The following is a 20,976-nucleotide window of genomic DNA, read 5'->3' as shown; positions in this document are numbered from 1 at the left end:
TGTTCAAGTTACCCACCAAAAGGAATAGTGAGGACAGCAGTTTTCCAGACCCACCAAAGAAAATTAATTATTTTTCTGAGTGTCCTTTTGTGGTGGTTGAAAAAGGAAATGACTAAGGAAACAAAGGTTTGAACTTCTGAGCATTTCAATTTATTAAGCAATGCTGTCAATTGCCCAACACACTGGGATCAGACCTCCTCAGCTTAGGTCTGGACCTTGAATATATAGGGAGACAGAGTTTTATACATTAAAAACAATTAACATCTTGATGTATATGGAGACTTTTTTATTAATGACCCCCTTAGGTTCCTGTCTAGGAGTGGAATCTCTGGGTTGTCATTCATGTAATTACAAATTGCTTTCCAAAATGGTTCTGTCGGTTCATAGCTCCACCAACAATTCACTTGCCACATCAGTTGTTCCCCAATTTCTCTTTTCAGAGGGTAACAATTAGTTTACTCATTTGTCTCTAGGATCAAGACTGGTCATTGTAATAGATCAAAGAGAAGATTTTGTCCAGATGAGCATGACCCGCATGCATTTGTAGAGTGTAGGGAAGGAGCTAGTATCTAAAGAAAGATTGAAGTGGAGGAAGGGAGAGATACAGACAAGGAGAAACAGAGACAGAGAGAGGGGGGAGGAAGAAGGAGGAGGAGACTTGAATCCCAAATTACTTGAAGTTTGGGAAGGAAATAGAAGTGGTGGAAGAGGCTCATAGAACTTCAAAGTTTAGAATTAAATAAAATTGCCAGATAATGATACCAATAGGTTTTCTAAAAGAAGGCTTGACTTCTGTCCAAATCCTTTCCTCTCCTCTCTCTTAGGAGAGTCAGTGCCATGAAACTCTTTGCATCTTCCCATTCAGGGCATCACATTGAACTCCTTCCTTTCACCACTGGATTCTCTACCACAATGTTCAGTCATCATTCCCCCTGCCTAGAAGAAACACCCAAGCCAGGCAGAGCTCCACTCAATCTCCCTGTTTCTCCAGTTCCCCAAACAAGTAATGCCATTTTTCTGAATCCCTCTAAAGATTACCTTCTCTCCACTCTCTGATCTACTGACAACTAGGTAATGGCTCTTTGGCTACCAGATCCTGTCCAGACACCCTACTTGGCTCCTAACCAGTACGGTCTCGAAACATGCAGACAAAGAAAAAGGCTAATGTTTAACCTGGTTAAATCAGCAAAAGGATATAAGGAGAAAATAAGAGAGAAAAGAGAGTATAAACAAGAAGATATTATGAAGGTGGGCTCTCCAGAACATGGCAACTGATTATATATGGGGTGTGTGAGAAAGAGTGAGAAACTGAAGAAAAATCTGATGTCGTGAGCCTGGGTGACTAGGATGATGATGATGTGGAATTATGAGGATTACTTCACAGTAATAAAGAAGTTGGGAAAAGAGGAGGAATTTTGGAGAAAGATATTGAGAACATTTAGTTTTGCACGTGTTGAGTTTAAGATATCTTTGAGAGATCCAATTTGAGGTAAACACTTAGTAAACACTAGGCACTTAGGAATGTGAGACTCACTCAATATGCAGGTCAGGAGAGTGATTAGTACCAGACAAACAGATTTTGGGATCACCAGCATAGAGATGATCATTGAATCTATTCGAGTTGATGAGATCACCAAGTAAGATAATACATAAGCTGAAGAGAAGAAGTCATAGGACAGGAGACTTGTCTGAATTGGAATTGGCAGTTGAAGTGTAGGCAACTTTTTCTAGGAGGTTGCCTGTGAAAAGGAGGAAAAATATAAGCTAAGTAGAGGCAATAGCAGGGTTAAGTGAATGGATCTAAAATCCTTTTGTTGAGACCTGCATTTTACACAGCACTTATTTTCCAGTTTTCTCTGTCTTCCCATGGGCACTGCCTTGTAACTCTCCTCAAAGTTAAGCAGAATCTAGGAACAAAACTAATGTGAAAGAATATACAACTCGTTACACCAATCATCACCCCCACTTTCTCTTTTGAGAGGATGGAAGTGTGTTTAATTGTTTGTCTCTAAGATCAAGATTGGTCATTGTGATAAATCATAGTGAAGATTTTGTAAGAATGAGCATTACCTGTATGCATTTATAGGGAAGGAACTTGTATCTAAAGAAAGATTGAAGTGGAAAGAGGGAGGGAAGAGACTCTGGAGAGAAGAGAGAGAGGGGAAAAAGAAGCCAAAGAGGAGAGGAGAGAGGAGAAAGTGGGTTGGGGAGAGGGCACATGTGTGTTGCAATCATAAAGTGTTTGAAGTTTAGGAAGGAAATGGAAAGGGTAGAAGAGGTTTTGTAAAAAAAAAAAAGGAGGATTGACTTCTGTCCAAGTTCTCTTTCCATTATTCCATTCAGGGGATCACCTTGAACTCCTTCATTTCACCACTGGATTCTTTAACAGAAGGTTCAGTCCTCAGTCCCCTGCCTGGAAGGAGCATCCAAGACAGCAGAGCTCTGACTTTGTTGTGCTTCTGCTGAAGTAGAGAAGACAGGCGTGCCAGTTATGGTCTCAAAAGAGAAATAGCTTGTTGCAAATCAAATTGAACAAAAGGTAGATTGAGGCACATTTTTTCCAAGCAAGATAACATTTTATTAACAGGGAAACTACTTGCCAACAGCATGGATCAGTGGATTGCCTGAGATTCCTCAAAGACCCTGGATGGGCACTCAGCTCTTTTTTTTATAAGCACAGAACAAAGAATAGAATAGGAAAGGTGAGGTGACATTAAAATTGGTTATAGGCTTGGTGACATCAAGGGGGTGATGAATCATGATTGGTTACATAGCTGAGGCATGGGGGACAATATAATTTGTTGAAAGTTGGGAATGAGGGGCTAGCAACAGCTCTCTCCTTCCTTCCTGTGACTAAGCAGTGTTCATTGTTTGAGTCCATCTTCAAGGTGGACCAAGCTTCTTTGGATAGCAAACCAGACATCCTCGAAAGATAGCTTGGTCCTGTAAAGATACTAGACCAGACTCCCTGGTGTCCACTTGCATTCCTCAAGGATAGCAGATTTCCTTGAGGCAAGAATAGAACAGCAATTAGCAGGACAACTGTATTTCTAAACTCCACTCCATCTGAATTTCTGCCCTAAGTTCAGAGACAAAGAATTATGACTTAGGCAGTTATAGGACAAAAGCAATTAATTATAAATAGGATCACTAAAAATAATACAGAATCAATTTGATCTTCTCAAGACTTAATTAAAAGAGATATTCAGGAAAACTACATTTTTCCTAAATGATAGCATATAAAATGATTTTACATCAATAGTGATCATATATGCATCAAATGGTATAGCAATCAAATTCCTGAAGAAAAAAAGTTACATGAGGAAATGGAGAGTAGAAGCATAATATTGGGGCAAACTCAATTTATCCTTCTCAGACCTATATAAATCTAACCATTTATTAAACAAAAAAGAAATTAAGGTGAGGAATAGAATTTTAGAAAAGTTAGTTATGGTAGATTTCTGGGGAGTATTGAATTGGAAAAGAAAGAACTATACCAGTTTTTCAGTTATGCATGGCACGCACCTCTACAAAAACTAACCATGTTTTAGAGCATAAAAACTCTCAAACAAATATAGCAAAGTAGAAATATTTAAATGCATTCTTTTGGAAACATAATGCAATCAAAATTACACTCAGCGAGGGACCTTTGAAACATAGATTAAAAATTAATTACATACCAAATTACCTAATCCTAAAGAATGAGTGGGTCCAAGAACAAATCATAGAAACTGTCAAGAATTTAATTAAAGACAATGACAACATTTAAACAAAATCCCCAAATTTGTGGAATATAGCCAAAACAGTACTTAAGGGAAAATTTATATTTCCAAACGCTTACTTCAGCAAAAGAGAGTAAGAGCAGATCAACACATTAGGCATACAACTAAAAAAACCTAGAAATAGGACAAAATAAAAATCCCTCAATCAATCACCACAGTAGAATTCCTGAAAATCAAAGGTGACATTATTTAAAATAAAACTTATTTAACCAATAAATAAAACCAGGAATTAGTTTGATGAAAAAACCCAGAACCCAATTAAATTAATAAGCGATTCATTTGACTAAGAAAAGGAGGAAGAAAACCAAATTACCATATCAAAAATGAAACGTGTGAATGACAACAAAATAAAAGTATTAGCTATTTTGCCTAACTATATGCCAAGGAAACTTAGAGTCTACGTGAAATAGGGGAATATTTAAAAAAATATAAATTGCCTAGATTAACAGAAGAGGAAATTGAATACTTTAATAACCCTATCTTAGAACAAGAAATTGAACAGGACATAAGGAAAATCTCCAGGTTAACATGATTGTACTGTATAACCTATATCAGATAGTCTCTTGTCTTGGGGAGGGAGGGAGGGAGGAAAATTTGGAACTCAAAATCTTAAAAAAATGAATGTTGAAAACTATCTCTACATGTAGTTGGGAAAAATAAAATACTATTAAGAGAAAAATCTCCAGGACCAGATGAATTTACAAGTTATTTATACCAGACATTTAAAGAACAGTTCATTCTAATACTATGTTAAGTATTTGAAAAAAATAAGGAGTCCTACCAGATTCCTTCTCTGATACAAATATGGCTTTCATATCTAAAACAGGTAGTACAAAAACAGAACTAAATCTATAGATCAATTTCACTAATAGATATTGATGGAAAAATTTTAAATAAAATAATTATTAAGATTACAGTAGTATAACACAAAAATCATGTACCGTGACCAGGGTGGATTTATACCAAGACTGTAGGACTGGTTCAGCATTAATAATATTATAAGTATTATTGACTGTGTTGAAAATTAAATATAGTTTTTATTTTGCCTGTCTCCTACAAGAAATTAATAAACAGGTCAGAGAAATTAATCTTAAAATATCTCCTACAATTTGTTTCCATACCTGTCCTCCTACCAAAAAAAAACCAGATCAGAGACAGACAGGAAAAAAATATAATACCAGTTTATTTGTCCCAGCAAGAAAGAAATATGTGGAGACCCCCTCCTAAGAAGGGAGCTCAGAGACTCCCCTTTTCTGAGGGTATACAAAGTTTTTTTGTTCACTGATTACAGGGTGTTGTCAGTTTCATTAGCACAATACAAATCAACTCAAAAGCAAATACTATAACAAGAATGGATGTAATGCAAAGTAGTAGTTTTTTTGTGTGTGCAGGGCAATGAGGGTTAAGTGACTTGCTCAGGGTAACACAGCTAGTGTCAAGTGTATGAGGGTGGATTTGAACTCAGTTCCTCCTGAATCCAGGGCAGATGCAGAAATTTTTAAACAAAATTGTTAAGCAGCACTCTATTAAAAACACTAAGCATAGGAATAAATGGAACTTTTCTTAAAATGGTAAGTAGTATCTTTCTAAAACCAAGATCAAGCATTACCTGTAAGAAGAATAAGCTAGAGACCTTTCCAGTAAGCTCTTGGTGAACCAGGGATGACCATCATAACACTTACTATTCAGTATTGAATTAGAAATGCTGACTGTTGCAGTGAGACAGGAAAAAGAAATTGAAGGAATAAGCCCAGGGAACGAGGAAACAATACTATCACTTTTTTGCAGACGATACTATGATGTACTTAGAGAACCTTAGAGCCAACTAAAAACTACTCAAAACAATTAACAACTTCAGCAGCATTAAAAGATATATATATATATATATAAAAGACCCATATAAATCATTAGCATTTCTGTATATTACCAATGGTGTCCAGCAGGAAGTGACAGAGAAATTCCATTTAAAACACCTGCAGAGAGTATAAATACTGGGACTCTCTCTGCCAAGACACACACGAACCATATAAACACAATTAAAAACACTCTTTGTCCGAATAAAAATTATGAATATGATATTACAGAAGGTAAAAGACCTAGGATTATAACCAAGAATCTCCTACCAAGCAAAACTGAGTGTAATCCTTCAGGGGAATAAATGGATAGTTAATGAAATAGGGACTTTCAAACATTCCTAATGAAAAGACCAGAGCTGAACAGAAAATTTGACATTCAGACAGAAGACTCAAGAGAAGCATAAAAAGGTAAACTGTTTTCATTCCTCTTTGGGAAAATGATACATGTAACTCCTAAGAACTTTATCATTATTAGGGCAGGTAAAAGGAATTTCTATAGATGGAAGGCATGGGTGTGAGTTGCCCTCTACCCCCTTCCCCTCCAAACGAAGGGGTGAGAGAGATGCATAGGGAGAAGGGGGAAAGGGGAGGTAGAATAGAGCCAATTTTCTTACATAAAAGAGCTGTGCAAAGGAAGAGCTTTTACAATGGAGGGGAAAATTGAAGGGGGGTTGGTGGTGGCAGGCAATATTTGAACCTCATTGTCAGAATTGGTTCAAAGAGGGAAGAATATATATATATGCATATATGCATATATGCATGTATGTAGATATACATATACACACATTTAGTTGTGTATAGAAATGTCATTTACCCTGTAGTGAAATAGGGAAGGAGATAAGAGAAAGTGGGGGAGAATGATAAAAGGAAAGGTAGATTAAGGGAGGCAGTGGTTAAAAGCAAAATAGGCTTTTGAGGAGGGACAGGATTAAAAAAAGAGAAAGTAGAAGAAACAAGAGAATGGGGTGGAAGGAAATACACTGTAATAATAACTGAATGTGAATGGGATGAGCTCATCCATAAAATGGAAGCAGATAGCAGAATGGATTAGAAAACAGAATCCAACAATATGTTGTTTACAAGAGACATACTTGAAAGACACAGTTAAAATAAAGGGTGGATCTGGATCTAATATGCTTCAGCTGAAATAAAAAAGGTAAAGGTAGAAATCATTATCTCAGACAAAGCAAAAGCCAAAATAGACCTAATTAAAAGACATAATCGGGGAAACTACATTATGCTAAAAGATATAATAGACAATGAAATATAAAAAAAAAATTTTACAGTGTTTCTCTGATAAAGGCCTCAGTTCTCAAATAAATACTGTGTATGGAACTGAGTCAGATTTATGAAAAATAAGAGCCATTCCTCAATTGGTAAATGGTCAAAGAATATAAATATTTTATAAAAAATAATAAAGTTTTTAAAGTTTTGAGTTCCAAATTTTATCCCGTCTTCCCTCTCTACCCTTCCCTCTCCCTGAGGTGGTAAGCAATCAGATATAGGTTATACACTTGGAATTATGTAAAGCATTACCATATTAGTCATTTTGTATAAGAAAACTTGAATAAAAGAAGGAAAAGTGAAAAAATAGCATGCTTCAGTCTGTGTTCAATCAATATCAGCTCTTTCTTTCGAGGTGGATAGTATGCTTCATTAGTCCTTTGGGATTGTGTAGGATTGCTGAGAATAGTTAAGTGAGTCACATTTCTTCATCAAACAATATTGCTGTCTCTGCACACAATGTTCTGGTTCTGCTCACTTCGCTAATACATCAGTTCATACAAGTCTTTCCAGGCCTTTCTGAAATCATCCTTCTTGTCACTTCTTATAGCACAATAATAATTCCATCACAATCATATACCACAGTTTGTTTAGCTATTCCCCAATGGATGGACATTCTTTTGATTTCCAATTCTTAGCCACCACAAAAAGAACTTACATATTTTTGTACAAATAGGTCTTTTTCTCTTTTCGGGGATGTCTTTGGGATATAAACCTAGCAGTGGTTACAGGCAGTTTTCAGAAGAAATCAAAGCTATTTAAAGTCATTTGAATCAATGTTCTAATTACTGGTTGAAGCAGCTGGGTGGTGCAGTGGACAGAGTGCTGGTCTTTAAGTCAGGAAGATGAGTCTTCCTGAGTTCAGATTTGACCTCAGTCATTTACTCTCTGTGTGATCCTTGAGCAAGACACTTCACCCTGTTTGCCTCAGTTCCTCATCTGTAAAATGAGTTGGAGAAGGAAATGGCAAACTTTTCCAGTATCTTTCCTAAGAAAATCTCAAATGAGGTCACAGAGTTGGACATGACAGAAACAACTGAAGAATAATACTATTGATTAGAGAAAGGCAAATGAAAACAATTCTGAGGAACCATCTAATACCTATTGGAAATGAGAACTAGTGTCAGAGTAGTGAACTGGTCCATCCATTCTGGAAAACACTTGGGAACTAAGGCCAAACCCTTTGACCCAGCAATACCATTACTAGGTTTGTATTCCAAAGAGATAAAAGAAAAATGAAAAATACTTCTATATAAAATTTTCTATCAGCTCTTTTTGTTGTGGCAAAGAATTGGGAAATGGCTGAACAAGTTGTGGCCTGTGATGGTGATGGAGTACTATATGAACTGATACAAAGTAAAATGAGAAGAATCAGTAACTGCGTTGCTGTAATGATGAGCAACTGTGCAAGACTTGCCTACTCTGATCAGTACATTGATTCCAGACAATTCCAAAGACTCATGATGAAAAAATGCTGTCTACCTCCTGAGAGAGAACTGAGGAATTATCAGTGCAAATTGAAGTATAGTTTTCTCACTTTTTAATTTTTCGTGCATTTTTGAGATATAGCTAATATATAAATGTAATCTCAAATGCATAATTGATATCATATTGCTTGCCTTCCCAGTGGGTTTGGGATGGGAAAGAGGGAGAGAATTTGGAACTCAAAATTTTAAAAGATAAGAATTTTTAAAATAAGTAAATAATAAAAAAGAAATGCATTAATTTCAGTAGGGGAGAGGTTAAAAGAGAGAGTAGAGTTGAAGAGGGAAGTGTCTCAAGCAAAATAAATTTTACCTTTAGAGGGTAGATCATACAGAGGAACAAAGAACTGAGAAATTGCCGAATAAGTTGGGTTATGTGAATATAATAGAATATTATTATACCTTAAGAAGTGGGGAAAAGAAATCTGGCCTCAGACACTTGACACTTACTAGCTGAGTGACCCTGGGCAAGTCACTCATTGCCCTCCCCCCCCCCCAAAAAAAAGAGATGAAATGGATGGATTCAGAGAAAACTGGAAAGACTTGTATGATGTGATTCAGAATGATGTGTGTAGAACCAAAATTTCCACCCAGAATTCTGTTCTTGAGGGTTTCGTTCTTCTCTCCCTACCCTCCCCGTTTGCCATATTGCTAGGCATAGGAATAGTCATTGGACCCACAATTTGATCCGTATAGGGAACTCCGAGGTGAGGAAATTCCTTCCATCAATATGAGTTGACACCTCTGCAGTTTAAAGTCGCTGTGCTACTAGTACTCTCTTCTGTTGGCCTTGGTACATATTGGTAAATATCAAGATGTATACTATGTACATGGTTGTTTGCTTCTTGTCTCCTCCATAAGGTAGTGCAGTGGATAGAGCTCTTTCTTGGCAATCCCAGTTTGGGGCACATAATATGTGCTTAATAAATACCGACTACTATATAATAATAAGTGACGAAATAAATAATAAATGACTGACTACTGTTACTATATCTTCTTGGGGAAGGCTCTTGAAACCTCTCAGGGTCTGTCTCTGGATCCTTTTTACCACTGCATTCATGAACCTGTGACACCTGAGCATTTGACTTTGCATTATCACGCCACTGAGCAGTAGCAGAAATAACTTAGAGAGCTAATGTAATTCCTGATATATGGAATTCATTTCTCTGCACTTTGGTTTTAGACTGTGAACTCTTTGAGAGCAGAGACTTTGAAAAATTTTATCATTTATTTCTTTATCTATTCATTTATCTATTTTGCAGGTACTGTTTTTGTTGTTGTCACCTTTCCTTGTATCTTTAGTGCATGGCACATATCAGGTGCTTAATAAGTATTTGTCTGTAGATTTGGGTCAAAGATCCTATTTTAGTGCTAATAAGATCCCTCAGTAGGCTTGGGAAGATGAGATGAAATGGACCCTATATAGTGTATTACCACCAAACAGTGGACATTATAGAATGCTGGGCTGTGCTGGGTTGTGCAAGACCTAAGTACAATGACTTTTAGGAGGGCTAGAGCTGCAAGCTGGAGGAGTCAGGAATGCAGGGGACAGTTGACGCCCTTAATCAGTGATCGTCATATAGTTGAATTTCTTTCAATAGGGTAAATGGGTTTTAGAATCAGGGGTAGAACAAAAGAAAAAATAATTACTACAAGTAGTATCAATTCACAAGCTTCAAAATGTTTGATTTCTAGAACCATGCCTTTTTAGGCTCTCTAGCTGTTCTTCAACCTTGTAGTCAGGCCCTAACCACAAGATTCCCTCATACCCTCTTTTTGCCATGGGTGTGATATTTATGAAGTGTTAACTATGTCAGGTACTGTGGTAAGCCCTGGAGTTAGATCTTTAGCAGATAGGAGACTGGAAAATGAACAGACAGTCTATTAGGGAGGGAAGGAGGGAGGGAGATGATCTCATCATACATGAGGAGGCTACGCAGGGATGCCATGCCTACCAATGGAAGTTTGGCATCTATGTGAAAGACAAAAGTGGGGGTAGCTATGTGGCATAGTGGATAAAGCACTGGCCCTGGATTCAGGAGAACCTGAGTTCAAATCTAACCTCAGACACTTCACATTTACTAGCTGTGTGACCCTGAGCAAGTCACTTAACCTTCATTGTCCCACAAAAAGAAAAGAAAAAGGCAAAGGGAAATTTCATGATAAATAGTGGGTTCCAGAAGACATAGTGGAAAGGGAGGACAGAGTAAGGTAGGGCTGAAGTAGATGGGGATGAGAGAGGAGTGGAAGCCAGGGGAAGGCTGAATTACAGTTACTAGGAGAAAATGAGGTAGGACTTTTGCTGGCTGTAAGGATTAAAAATATTTGACTCTCATGGGATCTGTGATGAGCTCTTCTCTTCAATGCCATGTTAGGAGAGAGATTGTGTTAGGCATCTGGTCAGTAAATAGTTCATTGTAGTGTTCTGAGGGTCCTGACCAACCTCATATCCATTGCCATGTTGGTGGGGTTAACATTGAAGACAAAAGAGTAGATGGGAGTTTTCAAGGCAGTTAAAGAGGAGGACCAAGTTTAAGGGGGAAGAGGAAGCTGTAAAGTTCAAAGGAAGGATCTGTTAAAGGAACTAGGAAGAGAATTAGAGGATAGATAGAACATTTATTAAGCACTTACTGTGTGCCAAGCACTGCCCCAAGTACTGACAATCCAAAGATGGACAGTACCTACCCTCAAGGAGGAAAATGATGAGTATAGAAAAGTGGAGGAGTTATGTGAAAGGAACCTGTAGGGATGGGGTAAGCTTGGAGGAGTAGGCTGAAGAGAGTCCAATCAGGATTGAAGTTAAATGGCTGTCCCAAGATGGGGTCACCAATGAGAGGGAGTGACCCTAGTGCCAGGGTGTCTCAAGGGTGGCAGTATTGCAGGTGAGAAGGAAGATGAAGAGTCTAGAAAGGGACCAGGGATAATGTCTTGAATAGGGTCACAGAAGCCAATGCTACTAGGAGAATCAAGAAAGAGGAAGTCTCTGGTTTTGTAGGCAGCAGATAAGTTGAAAAAAGACCATTGGATTTGGCAATTAAGAGATCACTGGAGACAGTTTTAAGTAGAATGAAGACAAAGTAAATTTATAGTGACTTGGGGTGGTAAAGAAATAGAGGTTATAAGTGTAGACTTCTCTTTCTAAAAGTTTAGAAGTGGAAGACAAAAATTGGACAATAACTTGGGGTACAAAAGGGGCCCTGGAAGCTTTGATTTTATTTTGAAAAATGAAGGAGACCTAAATATGTTGACTGTTTTCTTCCTCTGTCTACAGAGAGGGAGCGATTGAAGATGTAACAAGATTTCAGAGGAGACTAGAGGGGATGGGTCAGAAATACAAATGAAAGGTGTAGCCATGGCAAGAGGAAGTAGCCTCCCATCAGAAGACTTTATCTCAGGAAAACAGGAGTCAGGGTCATGTGCTGTGAGTAGCATGATAGAAAGTCATTAAGATAAAAAAGGATTGTGATTCACTTGAATTTAGAGACCACAAATTGCAAGTGGACCCTACAGTTTTCTGACTTCCTCCATCCCTTAGGGGCCAGAAAAGAGAATCAGGATTATCCAGGGTTGGAACAGTAGGGTCAAGGGACACAAGGGTATAGGAGAGTGTCTGTTTAAATGGTTAGCTGTCAGGTCAAGACCACAAAAAGTAGAGGGTTGTGAATTAAGAACAGGGAAGGAGGGCAACAAAGATGGTAAAGAACAGGTGAAGGAAGAATGTAGGATGGAGAGAGCCTGTGGTCATAGAATGAAATTGCCAAGTTCAAAATCCTGGAGGCAGGGGCAGCTAGATGGCGCAGTGGATAAAGCACCAACCCTGGATTCAGGAGGATCTGAGTTCAAATTTGGCCTCAGACACTTGACACTTATTAGCTGTGTGACCCTAGGCAAGTCACTTAACCCTCATTGCCCCGCCCCCCCCCAAGATCCTGGAGGTAGGGCACTTTCTGGTGAATGGCAGAGGCAAGAGTGTTTGACTTCTAAATCTATCAGCATATTCTTGTTGAGTTTGTAAGGATTTTTAAGAACCATCTCCCCTTTCTTTCTTTCTTTTTTTTTGGGGGGGGGCAGTGGGGGTTAAGTGACTTGCCCAGGGTCACACAACTAGTAAGTGTCAAGTGTCTGAGGCCAGATTTGAACTCAGGTCCTCCCGAATCCAGGGCCACTGCTTTATCCACTGCAGCGCCACCTAGCTGCCCCTTCTCCTTTATTTCAATAGTGTAGGTAGTCTTTTTGAATTCCCAAATGTTTCCATGGTTTTAAGTTATTGTGACTCTGTTCTTTCAAGAAGGACACTTTGTGAAACAGATGGGGAAATGGTTAACCTTCTGTTTTCTTTTATCCAAGAACAGGAGGTATCAGGAAAACTTAGCAGTTGGTTATATTAATGGTATCAAAATTTCATTTGTGATAATAAAAGTCAAAATATTGAAATGTACAAAATCCATTTTGGTACACTGATATGCCTGCAGGAAACCAAAACAAATGCATAAAAACTCTGGACAGTGGTGGCTCTTTGGGACTCTGTAGTTCAATCCATTTTCTCCTATGTTCCCTGACAGATATGTTTAAAGGGTAAAGTACACATATTTAAATTCTTAAATATTCGAGCATGTTGCAGAATAGAGAAGAAGCCAGACTCCTTGGATCTTCCTTCATTAGGTAAAAGAATTCCGTCTCAGCCTCTCACAGACAGGTAAGTTGGTATTCAGAATGGTTGGACTGTGTGATGTTTAGCCTCTAAATATGTATGTAGTTTTCCTAATGTTAAAAAATCTATTATGAACCTAAAGTCCTGATACCTTTGGTATAGCCAGTTAGATGCTTGAAGGAATAGTGAGAACAAGTTAAAAATCGTTTCTTTCCCATTCTGAAACCTCACAGGAATGGTTTTGTGTATCCAAAGCCCATTCTGTTGTACTTTGTGAAATTGGGTGGTTGGAAGAAGGCCAGTGCAGTTTAGCAAACATTTATGGCGTGTCTAACATGTGCTGGAGTTCCTTATGCACACAGAAGAAAAGCGTTGCATCCAGCCTTGGAAAACGTTTGGTGCATTGTAAGCCAGGGGACGTTGAGCTTTTCAGAAGTGTGTGTTACTGGGGAAAGTTCTGTTCTGTTTATTTTAGATATTGTGCATATAATTATACATTGAGGAAGGATGCTCTAATTGCTCTTTGAAAAAATTCAGTTGTCCTATTTTTATAGTATGGAAGATTTCTATCCGAATAAAAACCATGGTCCTGATTCTGGTATTGGAAGTGATAATGGAGAGAAACGATTATCTACAACTGAAGTAAGACTTGTTTTGAAATAAGTAGGTGACAAGAGGCATGCATATGCTTGGATTTTTCTTTCATTTTATGGTGGTTTTTTTTTTTTTTTTGCGGGGCAATGAGGGTTAAGTGACTTGCCCAGGATCACACAGCTAGTAAGTGTTAAGTGACCGGATTTGAACTCAGGTACTCCTGAATCCAGGGCCAGCGCTTTAACCACTGCGCCATCTAGCTGCCCCCCATTTTATGTATTTTTTTAAACAATTTTATTCGTTTTGAACTTAAATACAAAAATAACAGAAAAAGAACATTTCCATGTACACAGCACAACATAAAAAGAGGATTCAATATAAAGCCATGAATTTCCATTTTGTACTGTCTACTTTTTTGAAAAACTATATAATAAATACCACACATTGTTTTTAAAGCTACCATGCTTTGCTGTGCTTCCTTCTAAGTTTTCTTTTGTTCTTTGCAGTACACTGTTCCCCCCTTCCTCCTCACCCCTTCACTAGAAGGTGAATAGCAAGTTCTTTCATAGTTATTTTGTGGCTGATTTGAGTATTTCTAATACTCAAAATGATTTAGTTGTTCAAAGCTGTTACTGTGTTTAATGTTCCCTTGATTCTGCTCATTTTACTCTTCTTTATTTCATGTAACTCTTTCCATGTTTTCTAAAATCAACTACCTCATCATTTCTTTTTTTTTTTTTTTAGTGAGGCAATTGGGGTTAAGTGACTTGCCCAGGGTCACACAGCTAGTAAGTGTTAAGTGTCTGAGGCCGGATTTGAACTCAGGTCCTCCTGAATCCAGGGCCACCTAGCTGCCCCATACCTCATCATTTCTTACAGCACAGTAATGTTTCATCAAAATTATATACCACAACTTGTCTAGCAATTCCCCAATTAATGGGCATCCCCTCAATTTCTAGTTCTTTGCCAACGCAAAAAGAGATGCTACAAATATTTTATAACATATAAGTTCTTTTCCTTTCCCCCCAATCACCTTGGGAAATAGACCTAATAGTGATATTGCTGGGTCAGAGGGTATATACAGTTTTATAACTCTTTGGGCATCATTCCAAATTGCTCTTCAAATGGTTAAATCAGTTCACAGTTCCACCAGCAGTGAATTAGTGTCCCAAATTTTCCTCATGCCCTCCGATATTTGTCATTTCCCCCTTCCATCATTTTAGCCAATCTGATAGGTGTAAGATGATATCTCAAAGTTGTTTTAATTTGCATTTCTCTAATCAATAGTAATTTTATATGACTATGTATAGTTTTGATTTCTTCATTGAAAAACTGCCTGTTCATACTTTTTTTTTTTTTTTTGGGTGAGGCAATTGGCATTAAGTGACTTTCCCAGGGTCACACAGCTAGTAAGTGTCAGTGTTCTGAGGTCAGTTTTGAACTCAGGTACTTCTGACTCCAGGGCCGGTGCTCTATCCACTGCACCACCTAGCTGCCCCCTGTTCATACTTTTTGACTATCATTTGGCAAAGTTCTTTATATATTTTAGATATGAGACCTTTATCTGAGAAACTGTCTATGAAATTTTTCTTCCAATTTTCTGTTTTCCTTCTAATCTTGGCTATATTGATTTTATTTGTATAAAATCCTTTTTTTAATTTAATGTAATCAAAATTATCCATTTTGCACCTCACAATGTTCTCGAATGCTTGCTTATTCATAAATTATTCTTCTAGTCTGATAGGTAATATGTTTCACGTTCTTACTTTCTTATGATATCTCCCTTTATATCTAGGTTATGTATCCGTTTTGACTTCTTGGTAAATGGTGTAAGATATTGTTCTGTACCCAATTTCTGCCAGAAATATACTTTCCAGCTTTTCCAACAACTTTTAGTAAATAATGAATTCTTATCCCCAAAGCTTAAATTTTTATATTTGTCAAACACAAGGTTGCTATAATCATTTACTAGTGTGTATTGTATATCTACTCTGTTCCACCTTTCTATTTCTTAGCCAGTACCAGAGTTGTGGTAATTACTGCTTCATAGTATAGTTTAAGATCTGGTACTGCTAAACCTCCTTCCTTTACATTTTTTCATTACTTTCATTTACTTGAACTCTTGTTCTTCCAAATGAATTTTGTTATTTTTTCTAGCTCAGTAAAATCATTTTTAGTAATTTAATTGGGATGACATTGAAAAAATAGATTAGTTTAGGTAAAATTGTTGTTTTTATTATATTGGCTTTGCCTAACTGCGAATCACTTTATTTTTTAAAATAATGATATCAATGCTAATTTGGTATAGAATTTCAAGATTTACAATTTCCAACGTAGACAATACACTTTTAATAATAGTACTTTGTATTAGAAATTAGGTGCAAAAATACTCTAAAATTTGTTTTATCGGTAATGATGCAACTTAACTAAAATTTGTTGCAACTTAATTCTTACACTGTGTTCACAATGTTCTATCCTTTTATTCTTCACAGCCATCAGATGATGACACAATCAGCCTTCACTCTCAAGTATCAGAATCAACCAGGGACCAGACTCTAAGAAATGACAATCACTTGATGGGAAGCAAACTTGACCCTCATAAAGGTAGTTCATTGATGGGGTTTTCCTATTTTTGTTTTGGTTACCTACTCCTTCTTGGAGTTGATCTGGGCTCAAAACCCAGGTTTAAATGTAATGACTTTACTTCATAGTATGATATTATATTTAATCAACTGTATCTCCTAGGATAGAAAGCAGAATTGTGTCAGAGGCTGTGGTTTAATATTTTTATTTTCTAATACATGTAAACCTGTACTAGACCAGGAGGTGTATGATTACATTGACCCCAACCCAGAGGATGTAGCAGTTCCTGAGCAAGGAGATGCACATATTGGATCATTTGTTTCCTTTCTGAAGGTAGAGAAATCTTTTTTGTATTGCCATGAATGAATTTTTCCTTTGATCTCACAAAAATGGACTGAATGGTTCAGTTTGGCCTGTCAACAAATAGAAAAACTCTATTTTTTTCTTATTTAAGGGAAGAGAAAAATTTTCTGAGAAATCTCAGAAAAATGAAGAATGGGGAGATGAGAAAAGGTAAGCACATGATAAATATAATCCCAAAAGTTGATATGTTAAATATTTGTTATGGATCTAGTGGAATATTCACTTGAAAGAACTTAGCTGTAATTATTTGCTCTACATTCACATGTCCTATTTAGATTAAACTTGTTTTATTTTTGTTAGTTCACGTACGTGTGCCACAGTCATATTAGAAATTGCTGCAAACACATAGTGAGCTCATAGCTAACTAGCTAGACAGACAGCAGAACAAGCACTATGTTGAGTGATAGGGATATCAAGAAAAGCAAGCAAGACAGTCTGTGTGTCCTCACGGAGTTTATGTGCACATGGAGGAAGACAGCCCAAGCAAAGAAGCTGGAAGGGACTCAAGATCTTCACACTGTGACATGGAGATGATTGGGAAGGGCAGTGGAGGCTGGGCCTAGACAAGCAAAGGTAAAGCGTCCCACAAGTATCAGACAGTATAAGTAGCATGAGCATTCCTTTTCGAAGCACAATAATATACCTCATACGTATGTAGAGGCACAGTGGTGATAGGCTTGGAGTCTTGAGAGACTGGGGTTTGCATCTCTGCTCTGACATGCATTGACTGGGACCGTGGGCATATCACTTCATTTCCCGGAGCTCTCCTCACCAGTCTCTCCTTGCATTAGCTGAGAAAATGATTTTCAGAAAGTGTGATACTATGATACTCAGTAAACTGGGTTTCCAGGGCTTCCCTTTTACCTTTGGGATCAAACTCTTCCCCACTGGCTGCCAAGCTGTCTTTCCATTCTTTTTATGCATTATTCCTCTTCATGTTTTTGCCCCCATGACATTGCCATCTCCTGACTCTGCTGTTGCCCAGGCTCTCTGTCCCTTATGCCCGAATACTCTTACCCATCCCCTCTGCCTTGTAGAATCCCTGACTTCCTCCAAGACTCAGCTTGGATGCCACCTTCTGCAGGAGGCCTTTCCCTTTGTTACCTTTATTTTTAAATTTTTGAAAACTTTTTGTGGGGTAATGAGGGTTAAGTGACTTGCCCAGGGTCACACAGCTAGTAAAGTGTCAAGTGTCTGAGGCTGGGTTTGAACTCAGGTCCTCCTGAATCCAGGGCCAGTGCTTTATCTACTGCACTACCTAGCTGCTCCCCTTTGTAACCTTTAAAACATGATATACATGCTAGCTGTTGTTAGAAATAGCATCAGTTATTATGAACTCTTTAGTTAACGATACACTTATGATTTTAATAAGTAATAACAGTTACTAATGATTAATGGCATTTATTATTAATTATCACTAAAGTAATAACATCCTATTAATTATGCTATATTAATGAGAATAAATTGTTCGCAATTATTTTAATAGCTATTCATAGTTTTATTAATTAGAAACAGTTTATTATATTAATACTATTTATTAGCCCTGGTGTACCTATAATGACAGTACTTATGATAAAATATTTTATGATTTAGGATTTAGGACAATTTAATAAAATGGTTATTTTCTTAGTCTGCTTCATAAGTATCTTGCATATACCTTTTGTGTGTGTTTTTGCCCCTTGAGCTGCTTGACGATGAAGACTATTTTTGCTTTTGCTTTTCTTTCCAGGGCGTAACCTAGTGCTTGGTAGAAAATAAGCATTTAATAAGTGCTCCTTGAGCTATTGACTTGCCTTCAGTTAACTTCTTTGATCTTCACCTTAGTCCTGCAACCAGGGTGGAGCTAGTGGTGGTGTCCTCATTTTGCAAATGAAGAAAAGAGACAAAGGAAAGATTAAATGGCTCAAGCTGTTAAAATGAGAGGAGATGTTAATGATCATGTAGTCCAAACTCTTTTACAAATGAGGAAACCAAAGCCCCAGGAGTGGAAGCGATGATGCTGGACTCTTTCTGCTAAAAACCACACCGATTTTCAGTCATTTTAAGTGTCTTTTGGCCATTTAAAATTAAATGACTTGTTTTCTCTATCAGCTGTCATTATCTAGAAATTGAGAGAGTTGGACTAGAGGATCCTCTGTGACCCCTTCTGGCTTTGATTTATGATCCTATTATCCAGGGGCAGCTGGGTGGTGCAGTGGATAGAGCACCAGCCCTGGATTCAGGAGGACCTGAGTTCAAAGGCGGCCTCAGACACTTGACACTTACTAGCTGTGTGACCTTGGGCAAGTCACTTAACCCTCATTGCCCTGCAAACCCCCACCCCAACCCCCCCCCAAAACCAACCAGACAAAAAAGATTCACCTCAGGTGCCCTCTTCTGTAGGAACTCTTTCCAGGCCCTCTTAGGTTTGAGTATTCTTTGCTTTCTCAGAGCATCCTGTATTTTCTTATTTGTGTGTGTGTGTGTGTGTGTGTGTGTGTGTGTGTGTGTGTGTAAGGTGCCATTAATGACTTTTCAAGGTAGAGAGCGGGCAGCTAGGCCATCTCATGTTGCAGTTTTGTTCACTCTCAAGGTGTTAAGATGTTGCTAACTCCTTGAGTGAGCTTTTCAGTGGTCATGATAGCTGGAGATGCAATGAGAGGGTCATCCTTTTTGGCCTGGGTATTTGTCCTTTGTGAACAGTATAAATGGCATTTTGATTTTATTCTAACTTTTTTGAAAGTTTTGCTAATCTTATTTGAAATGTATTCTTGGCATTTCTTTTTTTTTTTTTTGAAACCTTCTGGTTTTTAAAAACTTTTTGTTGGGCAATGGGGGTTAAGTGACTTGCCCAGGGTCCCACAGCTAGTAGCATTAAGTGTCTGAGGCCAGATTTGAACCCAAGTACTCCTGAATCCAGGGCCATGCTTTATCCACTGCGCCACCTAGCCACCCCGAAACCTTCTGTTTTTATTTTGGTCACCTCTTTTCTTGTCTAACAGAAATAAGTGATTGATGAATAAAGTTTTTCTTCAGACAAGTGGGAATTTTTATAGTGCTTGAGATTTTTCAGTTATTTAATATGGAAATCCCAAGTGGGAATGTGTGTGACTGACTACTGCCTGATTCCTGTGGTCATTCATTTCTTAGATGTTTATGGAAAGTATAATACAGTAGACTGTATATGTAGACAGCAGGTTACATTTCACATCAAGGTTTAGCAGACTGCAAGCTTTGGGAGAGCCCATCCAGTGGAGAATGTGCGGAGCACATACATTGGATTATAAGTGTGACAAACTGAAATAGTCTTTATTTCTAAAAGTTGGTGGAACGGACAGCCTGTCTTGACCTCTTTCCATTTCAGAATAACAACATTTGTCTCCCCTTTCAGGATTCAGAAAGAGCAGTTCCTTGCAGAGGAAGAAGATGATGATTTGAAGGAAGTTACTGATTTAAGGAAAATAGCTGCTCAGTTATTGCAGCAGGAGCAGAAGAACAGGTATTCATGGCAGTAATCAGATTTAAATAGGAAGGTTACATGGTCATTAAACAGATCATTGAAGGTTAAAGTCTATTCAGTTTACAGTAAATGGTGGATGCCCTTTGGGGAATTTTTAAGGGACTAACTGCTAAAATGTAATGGGAAATATTTAGGGATATAATATACAAATATTTATGCTTTGAATGTATCTTAGAGGAAAACTTTATAGGCAGGAATATGAAAAAATAATCATTAGCATATTTCAGATTCCTTGGGTGACTTCTCCGTAAGTGATAAATTATAAATATGTACACAAATTTTGTTTGTGTATGTTTACATATGTCTTTGTACATATATATGATATCCCCAAAGTCTGAGTGCAATTTTAAGCTTTAGTTATTTCAGAAGCATAAATGCTGCATACTTAGATAAGACATTATTTGAAAGTTTAAGTATTTCAATGTCATTTATAGTCCAGTTTTGTGAATTTTGAATGATAAAAATTTAGTTTTAATAAGAAGGGACAGCCTATCATTATGTCTCTTTGACATTTTCTCAGATCGATGGATCTATAGAGTTTGAAAATCAACTAGAGCAACATATTGCCCATGGTTGGAGCCTAGTAAAAAACCGAACATTGAAACAGCTATCTTTTCAAATATTGCTTTTTGCAAATTTGTAGCCTTTATTCTTCTGCAACTATTAAAGCTTAAACCTGCATGATGACTCGGAACACCTTCTGTGAGTGTCTGTGTATTAGCATGTACACACACCTGTACATGTATATATATGTACACACATATATACACATGTACACATAAACATCTTGTTTGCATGCATATTTGAATATTAGAAGATATTTAATGGTTTGTGTATGCTTAAAGTAAATATTGGCATCTTCACAGTGTGCCTTGAAAAG

At 37.5% G+C, this 20,976-nt stretch overlaps 1 protein-coding gene across 6 annotated transcripts in view; it reads left to right on the top strand.

The window, feature by feature from the left end:
* Nucleotides 1–20,976, top strand: part of LRCH2 (leucine rich repeats and calponin homology domain containing 2) — a 112,547-nt gene that overhangs the window by 56,347 nt on the left and 35,224 nt on the right. For all 6 annotated transcript variants that reach the window (XM_043973973.1, XM_043973974.1, XM_043973971.1 and 3 more), the window contains exons 6-11: nt 12,969–13,102; nt 13,612–13,699; nt 16,144–16,255; nt 16,470–16,567; nt 16,689–16,747; nt 19,968–20,075. In XM_043973973.1, the coding sequence (XP_043829908.1) occupies nt 12,969–13,102; nt 13,612–13,699; nt 16,144–16,255; nt 16,470–16,567; nt 16,689–16,747; nt 19,968–20,075 (599 nt within the window). The remainder of the gene's footprint in view (nt 1–12,968; nt 13,103–13,611; nt 13,700–16,143; nt 16,256–16,469; nt 16,568–16,688; nt 16,748–19,967; nt 20,076–20,976) is intronic.

This window comes from Dromiciops gliroides, chromosome X (genome assembly GCF_019393635.1).
Source record: "Dromiciops gliroides isolate mDroGli1 chromosome X, mDroGli1.pri, whole genome shotgun sequence".
In the NCBI taxonomy this organism is placed as follows: domain Eukaryota; kingdom Metazoa; phylum Chordata; class Mammalia; order Microbiotheria; family Microbiotheriidae; genus Dromiciops; species Dromiciops gliroides.
This window is presented reverse-complemented; position numbering and strand designations above follow the sequence as displayed.